Source organism: Epinephelus moara, chromosome 13 (assembly GCF_006386435.1).
Source record: "Epinephelus moara isolate mb chromosome 13, YSFRI_EMoa_1.0, whole genome shotgun sequence".
In the NCBI taxonomy this organism is placed as follows: Eukaryota; Metazoa; Chordata; class Actinopteri; order Perciformes; family Serranidae; genus Epinephelus; species Epinephelus moara.
The window spans coordinates 21,355,744-21,367,286 of NC_065518.1; the positions used below are offsets into that span (position 1 = coordinate 21,355,744).

General features: G+C 45.6%; 1 protein-coding gene across 1 annotated transcript; it reads left to right on the forward strand.

Moving 5' to 3' along the window:
• Positions 1-4,474: 4,474 nt before the first annotated feature.
• On the forward strand, positions 4,475-7,484 carry nog2 (noggin 2). The gene has a single exon (XM_050059966.1). The coding sequence runs from the start codon at positions 5,743-5,745 to the stop codon at positions 6,376-6,378; it is 636 nt and encodes a 211-aa protein (XP_049915923.1). The 5' UTR covers positions 4,475-5,742; the 3' UTR covers positions 6,379-7,484.
• Positions 7,485-11,543: the final 4,059 nt, after the last annotated feature.

The window sequence follows — 11,543 nt, forward strand, 5'->3', positions numbered from 1 at the left end:
GAAGGTTGGAGAGTTAGTTTGGCCAGAAGATCTGCCATATTTGTTTGAGGCATCCATTGTGAACGTTTTGTGAGAGTTTATTACCAAAGCATGATGTTTCTTCTAAACTTAAACCAAGTGGTTTCATTGCCTAAGCCTAAAGATGACCACATGACAACTTTAAGCACCTGTTAGAACAGAGTTCACCCAGGAGACAGTTGTGCGTCACATACAGCAGTTAAAGGGTGGGTCTCATAGACACGCCGAAGGCACAAGAAAGCATCATTATTTGACAACCTGGGATGAGAATGTGTTGACTAGCAGCCTGAATCTAAGGATAGCAGTGGTGGTTGGTGTGGTGCTGATTGTTCAGTCCACCATTTTTACCAAGACTGGAACTTCTCAACAACAATTAAATGGATTGCCAAGAAATTTAATGCGGACATTCATGGTCCCCAGAGAATGGATCCTAGTGATCTTGGTGGTCCCCTAACTTTTCCTTTAGCAACACCAGTAGGACAAAGTTCTCACATTTCCTGTGAAATATGTCAACATCCACTACATAGATCAGCACAAAATTTTGTACAGACATTCATGGCTCCCAGATGATGAATCCTAGTGACTTTAGTGATCGCTCGGTCTCTAGCGCCACCATGAAGTTCAAATTTGTGGTTCTGGATGAAATATCTGAAACACTTGTAGATTGATTGCCTTGAAATATGGTTCAGACATTCCTGTCCCCTTCAGGATAAATTGGAGTCACTTTGGTGGTCCCTTAACTTTTCATCTAGTGACATCACATTTCAATTTGTCACTAGTTATTTTGGTTTATGACCAAATACTTGCAAAACTAATGGCATTCCTCTCAGCCTCAGCTGTGACTGAACACGTACAGAATCTAAAGCAATACATTTATATTCAAAGTGTGTGCATGTGTGTGCTATAGTGATGTTTTTCTGGCTTAGCTTGAGTTCATCAGGCCCCCAAGTTCAAAGTGGGCCCCGCCATCACATCACAAAGCCACCGAGCCGTCTCCGATATGATCACCATTAATCACAGCTTGTGATCAAGCATCGAGCAACATTTTCTCCATCATGACTGGAATGCCGTAGTAGAAACAAAGGATGTAGGGCCGTGCTCAGATTGGCTTCAGATTGCACATCAGAGTGGCGTGGTGTTCTCTCAGTAACGGGGACAAGCTATACACTAAGTGCTGTATTCTTTTCTTCTCCTTGTCATCAGAGGAAAAGGGGAAAAATATCACTTTGATGCTGTTTACTGGGTATTTTGCAAAAATAACTTTATGATGAATTTTAGGGGAGAGAAAAAAAAAAGTGTGGAGGGGGCTTCAAAAGTAGCGTTAACGGGAGACAGATTTTTGACATGCTTCCCGAGCCATCTGCTTTGGGTTAAGGCTCGGAGACAGAGTCGAATATGGAGGAGAAAGAAGAGGGGAGTAAGACTGGAGAAGATGGCGAGGGCAGCAGGGAATAGAGGGAATGCAATATTGACAGGCAGTGGTGGAAAGCTATTTATTTGCATTGTGAACCTCTCTGTTTTGAATTATTGTGGCATGGGGTGCATGTGTATTCAAGACCAGAGATATCTATCGAGCCAGTCCAACAGTACAATAAGTTGATCTTGCTCATACAGCTATTACAACAGAATATTTCAGTGGGTGCTGGATTTTACTAGAAACAAATATGCTGTGGTTCCAGTCTCAGGAGACTTGGAAATGTTAAGTTAAGAATACTTTGAATTTTTTTCTGCAGTTTTGACAATTCCAAAAATTGTGTGACGGCTCCGCTTGGTTCTGAAATCTGTCAGCGTGCCAAAGATCCAACTGAGAGTGTTCTGCTGGAGACGCCACAACATAAAACTAATTAGGAGACATGCTCCAGGCATATCTGTTGGTTTGAAGGGAGGGGGGGCTTGGGGATTTGAGAGTTGCACTATCGCTGCCACTCAAGACTATTTCTAAAAGGCCACAGCACCATGCCAAATTCCTCAACTTCCCTTATCTCCTCACATTAGCTCATTTAACGCAGCAAGAGTAAGATATGAAATGCGAAAACAATGCTGATTTTGTCAGCTCTGCTTAGCGATGTTTTTCATCTTGGTCTCTGAGTCTGTCCTGTTTACTCCCCTCTCTCCTCTCCGTCTCCATCCACCCCCCCTGTGCCATTCTACCAGTCCCCAGTGGGCACAGTCAGCCAGTCTGGCCAGGCCTGCCCCTTGCTGTGCCCCTGCACTGGATAAGCTCCTGCCTGGACCTTGGGTAGGGGCCTTTGTGTAGAGCTGTGGGGGTGTTAGTGTGTGTATGTGTTTGTGTTGCGTGTTAGTGTGTGGATAGCATTCACAGCAGTAGAGGAGAAGGGGGTCCTATCTGTGCCTAAGGGCTGCCCCCCAACGCACCCTCACCATGCGCCCTATTGAGACCTAAGGGAGCGTGAACAATCACTGCAAAACCAAAGAGCTAAGTCCCCTTGTTATACAAGCCCAATTTTCAGCACCAGCCCCACCTCTCTCCTCCATGGCGCGTCCCACCCCCCATCCCAGCACCCCAGCCCCACTCGTCAGAGGTTGACGGGCTTCGTTAAAGCGAGCCGGGGTCCTTTTATGGCGTTATTTAATTAGCCATTCCACAGCAAACTGCCATCCGGCACCACCGCCGCCCCCTCCCATCCTCTTCTCTTTGCTGAAACCACCACCATCTTCATCATCTTCTGCCTTCACCCCCACTTGCTCAACATCATCACCATCACCACCACCACCAACCCTCCCTACTGTGCTCACCGGTCCCCTCCTCTCTCCTCTCCTTGTCTTTATCTTCAGTAATTAGCCAGGAGATGGGGGTGGACTCATTGCTAGGGTTGCTCCACAGCATTAGTGCCTGAGACTATAGGAGGAAGGGAAGTGTCTCTCCCTGCATGGGGTTTCTTCTCTCAGTTCAGCACCTCAAGACCTGTGGAGGAAGACAATGGAAATGGCCAGTTCTACAGTAGCCAGCTCAGCCTTACTGTCCCCGCTGCCCACTGAGCTCTGTCTACACTGCCACCCTAATCATTAACCAGATTATGACATTGTGTCTGCATGCATGCTGGAGGGGTCAGCGGGAATTTACTATTAGGATGTAAAAGACTGCTGGCAACTCTTCCGATGTGGTTCATGCTGTTAGCATTGGATAATGAAGTCTCTTAATCCAGCCAGCCACTAAAATTAGAGCACCTCTAGTGATAAAAGATCCTCCATCCTTCAGCACTTCAGCAGGAAACTTTTTTTTCATATCATGCTCACATTATAGATGACTCAGGTTAATCACTGCATTCGGCACAATGACTCAAGCATTGGTTTTTAGATCTTTGATCACAAAACTGGTGAGCAATTTCACTCGAGCTGTATCATAACTATGTATGAGCGCACATTCCTTCCCCATGCACTCAAACATGAGGAGTCAAACAGTGAGGGAGAGGCTGGGGAGCCCCTCACTGCAGGTCCACACCGTGCTGGATCGACGCCCTCTAGTGACCACTACAAAAGACAAGCACAATGACAAATCGAAATGCCCAATAACTGGTCAGCCAGGGTAAATACAACAACCAGAGCCAGGATCAGTTAATGGGGAACCACATGTAGACTATGACCACCCTATGTGACTTTAATGACATAATGAGTAAAACTGTTTTATGTATGATTTGGAAAAAAAAAAAAGTTAAAATAATTTTGATTAAATGTATTGTTGTTTGTTTAAACTGCAGGCCAACATATGCACCAAAAAACAAATAGCGGTTTATTATGGCTACAGAAACTGTCTAGAAACATTGATTTAGTAGACAAATTAAACTTGCCTGAATCATTCCTAAGTGGCATTAAATAAGGTCCAACATAGTTGAAGCAAAAGTCCAGCATGGCCTAATGACTGCTTAGCATGGGAAAGGTACCGCTTAGTTATCCATGGCCATTTATAGCCCTTAATTACGCGCCTATTTTGTGACCCCTGAGTTCAACGGGCCAATTCCTGTGTGGACCCAAATGCTGACGAACAAAGGTGGAATGTGATGCCCCTTTTCCGCAGACAAGCGACTAAACGTTTCCCATCAATTTCATGGGAAAGTTCAAGCCAAGGAAAGTCCTCAGCTGAATATTGACAGCGTATTGAACCTATTAGTGTATGACAGACACTCTGCTGATGAAACGCGCAGGAGAAAACAGTTGGTATAGCACTTCTAAGTGTGTGTGTGAGATTTCAGATGCCCTGTAATGTAATAACTCTGCTCGTGTTGTGGAATATTACGCTATAATACGGGATAAAAGTGGTGCTCTAGGACCCAGTTGATTCTGTGATTGTGGCTGATATTTTCCACGTTGTGAGGGGAGAAGGGGGGGAGGAGGGGGGGTGGCCCGGAGGGGGGGCTGTCAATCATAGTGAAAGTGGCCGGGGTGGGCAGGCCCCTCTGACACTTTGTACCGTCGGAGGGGGATATTTAACTTGGGACTGAGCACCACTCGCTACAGACACACTCACACACAGTGTGCCTAAGCAAAGAAACGCTCCAGCGCCAAGTCTCTCAGACTCCTGAAGTAGGAGCGACTCTGTAGGAGCTTCTGTACCAGTTATCAAAGGAGTAGAGACGCTCCCTCGGGAATTGACCGCTTGCATCGACCGGGCAAAAAGGCTCCAGATTATGGACTGTCTCGTCATGCAGCGACAGTGGGACCTGGAGCTTTTCTGAAAAGGATTCAGCAATGCCACAGTGAAAGGAACTTTGAACTAACAGCGTTTACTGGCGTTTTTTTGCAGTTTGCATTTGATATGCACTGACACTGCAATCTGTAACGCCGCTTTTCAGCGTTTATTTCAAATTACATGCACAGCCGAGAGTTGTGTTGGGAATATACAGCCTGAGACTTTTGTGTAAAGAGCTGCTCTGCGATTTGGAACATCCTCTGGAAAGATAAATGGCTGTTATTTCATAAGTTGCATCCCACTGCGGCGCATTCTTCTCTAAGTTATTTTTGGACATTTTCAGCGAGGTGCACGGATCGACGGCTGGAATACCACAGGGGACTGACTGCAGAGAACATTTCCTCAGTCCATGGATTGTGCGCCCTGGGACCTTGTCAAACCTGAGAGCGTCAGGCGACGTTAAGAGAAGCCACGTTTATAAAAGCCGTGCGTAAAAATAACATTGGCCAAGGCAGCCCTCATTGCCGGGCGCGTGACATTTAAAACTTGGTCAAGTACTCTTTTGTGCGCCCTTCTCTCTCGGGACGCTCCGGATCTATTCTGTCTCTTTAGAAAACACTTCATTCCATGCAGCTCTCGCCTCGGCCGCTGTCATCCAGTGTAGACAGTTCGTCGTGGCTTCGAGTCCCCGGGGTAACCATGACAACCGAAAGAAACCCAAAGTGAATCCAAGGGAGCGGGGTGAGGCCGGAGAGAGCGTGAATAGAGTTTTCCCCATTCTGTTTTGTGCTTTTTTTTGTGTTTAGACTAAACACTTTTTTTGCAAAGCAGGGGCACCGCGCCGCGCTGCAGAGTTGCATCAGCGGGCAAATTGCAAAGTTGAAGGAGCCCTAAAAAGCAAAGCGCTCCATGTCATTCAAACCCGACGTGGTCTATTAAAAGTATCGCCTTGCTGGTGACTGAACTTCTACTATTTATGAAGCCCCGGGCAAGTCATTGCAGAGAACACAGTGACCGGGAAGAGAATTGAATATTATTTACGCGAGAAGAACCGGTGCGTAAAACCAAGAGGAATAATGGGCCTCTCACAAACGCTACTCGTTTACGTGCTGGTGTGTGTTCACCTTGGAGTTTCACAGCATTACCTTCGCCTCCGTCCATCGCCCAGTGATCACCTCCCCGTGCCCGACCTCAAGGAGGACCCCGACCCGGAGTACGACCCCCGGGAGCAGGACTTGGCCGAGAGGACTCTGAGGAAAAAGCTCGGCAGTAACTTTGACCCCAACTTCATGTCCATCACCTCGCCCATGCTGGTGAACCTCTCCGCGCCAGACAACCAGGTGAAGCTGCAGGGGCCCATGCCTAACGAGATTAAAAAGCTGGACCTCACAGAGACCCCCTATGGAAAGCGGGTAAAAGTGGGCAAGAAAGCCCGCAGGAAATTTCTGCAGTGGCTGTGGACCTACACGCACTGCCCTGTGGTACACACCTGGAAGGATTTGGGCGTGAGGTTCTGGCCACGTTACATCAAGGAGGGAAACTGTTTCTCTGAGCGCTCGTGCTCCTTCCCTGAGGGGATGTCTTGCAAACCCGTCAAGTCAATCAACAAGATTTTCCTCCGGTGGTATTGTCAAGGCTTTCTAAGACAGAAATACTGTACGTGGATACAGGTGCAATACCCAATCATCTCAGAGTGCAAGTGTTCGTGCTGATTTTCTCTAAAGGAAGTGGAGTGGTGGTCGAGGGGGGAGTGGACTGGAAATACGGTTTCTATTGCACTGTTAACTCTCTACAGAGGTGGGCACCATAGCAAATCTATTTTTTTATATAGCATTTTAAGTGAAATACCAACATTGTACATATTTAAGAAAAATGCAGCTATTTTTTCTAATTGAACCAGGACCATATTTTATTCTCAGCCCTGAAACGTTGTTTTTTGGGGGAACACGAGCACTTCATAAGGAAGAGCTTCTTTTTTTTTTTTTTTTTTTTTTTTGATATTTTTTATGAGACATTGAGGATGCAATGCATATGCTACACTTCTCCAAGAGGTGACCTTTTTTTTCTCTTCAACTGAACATTGATGCTGACTGTTATTTCACTGCAATGCTGCCTAGAGTTTTTGTATAATATTAATATCAATAATAATTAAATTGTAAAAAAAAAAGAAGAAAAGTTGAGGTTAAAGATATATATAAAGGCGTGAACTCAGCTTTTTTTTTTTTGGAATACATAGTATTGTAGAAATAAACAAAATCTGTACGTTTTATTTATTATTTTAACGATTGTGAGTATAGAGCATAAGGAAAGAGAATAGCAGAGTATACCAGAAAAAAATATGGGAGATGTCTACTTGAATATTTCTAAAAATTTAAAAAAAAATCAATAAAATAAATAAAAAAGTAAAACATATCAGTGTACATGTTATGTTTACACGTTTTAGCAATAAAGTCTATCCTTTCAACGTGTATTAGTGTCAAGCCATGTTGCTTACAACGAGTGTCTATATCCAGGGGGCGTGTACACTGTAAAAAATATCATCTGAGCATGTTGTTTCATTCAGTTAGGATCTGTCCTTGCAAGAAAAGTCTGCTGGTTATTTCACTTGTTTGCACCAGAGTTTGAGTTCCTATAAATACGCATAATTTGATTCAGGAAAAAAAAGTTTTCTTGGTTTGGAAAGAAGCGAAATCGAAAAGTTTTATGAAAAAATGTTGCACAAGACTGATGTTTTTTGCAGTGTAGACGGTCGGGCTCCGAAGTGGAGTGGAGTTACTAACTGCACAGTAAGTCCAAGCTTCAGTGACTCTGTGTGGACTGCCTGACGCTCCACGCCGTCACAGTGATTTTAGAAAGGGCTGATTTACTACGCTGTGTAATGCGCAACACATACCTCAAGCGCCTCCACAGAACTGGCATTCATTTGTCTCAGCCAGAGAGAGAGGAGAGAGGAGGAGGAGGAGAGGCCACGCACATTCATCCCCCCCCCCCCCCCCACCCCCCCACGCCCCCCCTGTCTGCGCACATGCTCGTTTCAGGGGGCTCCGAGGTGTTAACATAATGGGTAAAATATGATTCAGACATTTCAAACAGTGTCAGATGATGAAATGGCGAGCGTATACGCGCGAGCCAGGGGCGTCTGGGGTCTGTGCTTTTTACTCTGGAAGCTCCACACAAGTTCCACTGAGGTATTTGTATAGAGGTGGACTGGAGCAGACCGGCGCCTATTCAAGTCTGACCGCCCTGGAGAGAGAAAAAAAAAACACAAAGCCCATAAAACAATGGTCAACTGTTTTTGACGTTAGCAGACTATTAATTGGAGAGCTGCTGTCTGCGAGTTAAAGAGATATGGCCAATTAAACGCGCTGGAGACGCGCAGGGAAATTAACTATGAAATCAAAGCGTGGACTCATTTTCTGTAAGTAGGGGGGGTTTATAGTGTTTATATTATTCTTTAAATACAATCAACGACTTAAACAGAGCTATGACTGCATGTCTGAAAGCTAAAAGGAGCGTGTGTAGTATTTCCACTGAGCGCATCTTGTGCGCGTTAAAGTGATTTGTGTTTTTGCGGGCAGAGTTGGATTTGACACTTGCCGCCCGGTTATTGTGACAGAACCACTGAGGGGATTTGGTAAGCAGAGGAGAAGGACGGCAGCATGCCAGCGGAGGAGGAGGAGGAGGAGGAGAAGGAGCAGCAGCAGGAGGAGGAGGAGGAGGAGGGGGGGGAGCTGCTTTCCTTACTGTCAGCTTCTTTCTTGATGATGTCTCGGGGTTTTTAGAAACTGCGTCTCTGACTCGACGGCGCCACTCAGCCGCCCCCTCTCGACTGCGCAGAATGAGGCACTTTGGGAAACAGTAACCCTTTCAGGCTCTGCCCGGAGAGTATTTTAGAAGCGTGTGAAAGGCAATACGCCGCCCTGGCTCCAGCCAGTTAGGTGCGCACCTTTTAGAAACAGACCCTGCCAGCCAGTCAGATCAGTGGTTCTCAAAGTGGGGTCCGGGGGCCTCCAGGTGGTCCTTTAGGGGAGTCCAGGGGGTCCTCAGCAAAATGATGAATCATTGATTTTTAGCATGAATCACCAGAATGAACCCCATTTTGGCTATTTAATCAGTCCAATCCTTATCATATACCTGATATGAAATAAACAGCATGTCAGTGAGGTGTCCCTGCACACACATCTGATTAAAATGAGACTTTAAACTAATATTACATGCATGATCAAGACACATATATTAAAGTACATATTCTGGGGTTATATTTTAGAGCTCATCTGATTAGATAAACTCACGTTTCATCCAACACTGGCTATTTTCTCAAAATCCAGCCCCAGCTCCAAATCCACCGTCCCAGAAATAGTAACCTTTTAAACACAGAGTTAACATAGAAGCATCTAACACAGTTGCAGATTAAATAGGGACCATGTGTTGTTTTTTTCTAACACCCAAGTGAAAAATGCCAATCCTCAAATGAGCAACTGTCACTGACTCCTGTCTTCACTTTATGCACAAGCGGCCACGCTGACCGTGCAACAACTTAACACCATTCATAAAATCTACACTTTCATTCATCAACAAATCGCAACGTTTCATCACAAAACTCACTTGATGTACATTTACGGTCCTCACGGCTACAGACAGACTTTTGATTGACGTTTTACGCTGGGAAAAAATGGGAAACTGTCTCCCCGTCAACGCATGAGGCGCTGACACTTCAGAGCGGCCTGCGTTCACATAAAAATGTCAAGACAGTAGTGGCCTTTACCCTGTCAGACGCTCAGCATCATTGCAGTCTGACACAGTCTCCACATTCATCAGATCTCTGACAAAGCGGTCCACGATATTAAATACATGTTGGTATGCCTGGAAGCTTCATATGTATTTAAACCCTCATGATAAAGCACATATTTGCAGCCTGTAAGGAGAATTAAATAAAGGCCTGGAGACAATTAGGATAGGGATGATGGGGAGGGGGAGGTTTGTGGGGAGGGGTGGTAAGTTTTGTGGTGAGGATGATGAGGCTGTGTCTCCTGATGAGACTCAATTATTATGATGGATTGTGGTCCGATTGGGAATGATTGGGGCGCGTCAGCGGGCGGTGGGTGGTAAAGGGTCTGCGGTGATTTTCATTCGAGCAAACACGCGGAAGACGCTTTGATACCTGTGTGGATCCATGTTTGAGAATAAGTGTGTGAGTGTGCTGATTGCATGCTTGCACACAATCAGCCACAGGCGCACGTGCACGCACACATCTCCGGCGTGTGTGCGGCGAGCTGACAGACAGACAGAGACGGAGACAAGGGTCTGTGGCTGTAAGTAAGGCCCAAACCCTATGGTTGTAAAAGCCAGTGAGTCAGCAGTGTTGAGGTTATTGATGATGACAGGGTATTAGATGAAGCACTGAGGGGAGGGAGGGCACACACACACACACACACACACACACACACACACACACACACACAGACATAAGCGGAGTCACCACAGATGATACCCGGCATTCCGTTAGACCACCAACTCCGGCTTGTGGTGTCTGGAGGTGTGTGTGTGTGTGTAAGGGCGTCAAGCATTTGTTCATGTGTAAGAAGCAAGAGTGTGCCTGCAGTGTGTGTGGGAGAGAGAAGCTGTACGTGATGTGATGGTGCATGAGTGCACGTATGTGTGTTTCCAAAGATCCATTACAGTCTTCCTGGTGGTCCTCAGTTGATTGGTCACTCTCAAAACCACCACACGGCCCTCATTGGTTAATTACACTCTTCTCTCACCAGGCATGCATGTGTGTGTTTTTATCCGTGTGGGTGTTTAAGATGGGAACTTCCTCAAGGAATTCACCCTCTTAACACGCTCCCAGTGCTTCGAGGCTGATCCAAGATCAGCCGCCCCATCCTAATGTCGACCATCCATCACCACGAGAGCTCACAAACCTGACCTGGAGTCAGCAGCGGCAGGCGCAGAATTCATGACATGCCATTACATCAACACAGCGGCCATCTTTGCCAGCAAACAACAGGTGACTGTAGTCAAATAACAGGTGATTGTAATCAAACGCCGGTCATTGTCGACAAGCGGCGCTTCTGACAATTAAGCAGACTGGTAATGCACTGGAAATGCATGCAATGCCACAAACAGTCATTCATCTTTCACAGGACTTAAATTGTAGTTTCTTACCACTGGTTGTTGAGAGGTCTGGAGGTAGCTTCAGTATGCTGCAAGACTGAAGAGTGTAAAGATCAGCAAGCTGGAGTTTCCCACTTAAACACAGACAAAAGGCCAAAGTTGACCAGGCGTTAAGTTTCCAGGCTCCTTTCTTACTGTCTGAAAACATGTCTTAACTAAAGGTCCAGTGTTTAGGATTTAGGAGCATCTATTTGCAGAAATAGAAACTCATGGAATATGTCTTCATGCATGCATCATGTTTTCGTTATCTTAGAATGAGCCATTTATCTACATATATAGCAGGTCCTCTTCCACTGAGTCCACCATGTTGTTTCTATAGTAGCCTAGAACAAGTAAAAGGACAAATCAAACACTGGCTTTAGATAGAGCCATTCACATTTTTGCATCGGCCACCGTAGTTCAAATTTCAGTTCTGCAACCTCACCACTAGATGTCACTAAATCTTACACACTAGACCTTTAAAACATTTCTCCATGCACACAGTTGGTTCTTTTTGGCTGGTGTGGAGCATGTGACACCAGCTCTATAAATGCGAAGGTCTGTCCATGAGTGAGTACGTGAGTAAGTTTCTAAGTGAGTAATGGCATGAGTGTTGTTGTTACTCATTGGAGCCATTGCTCTTTCAAAATAAATAGGTGGTGATAGTCATCTATTACTGTATTCCTCATTTTCTGTGACCAGTGTAACATGGTGGAATCAGCAA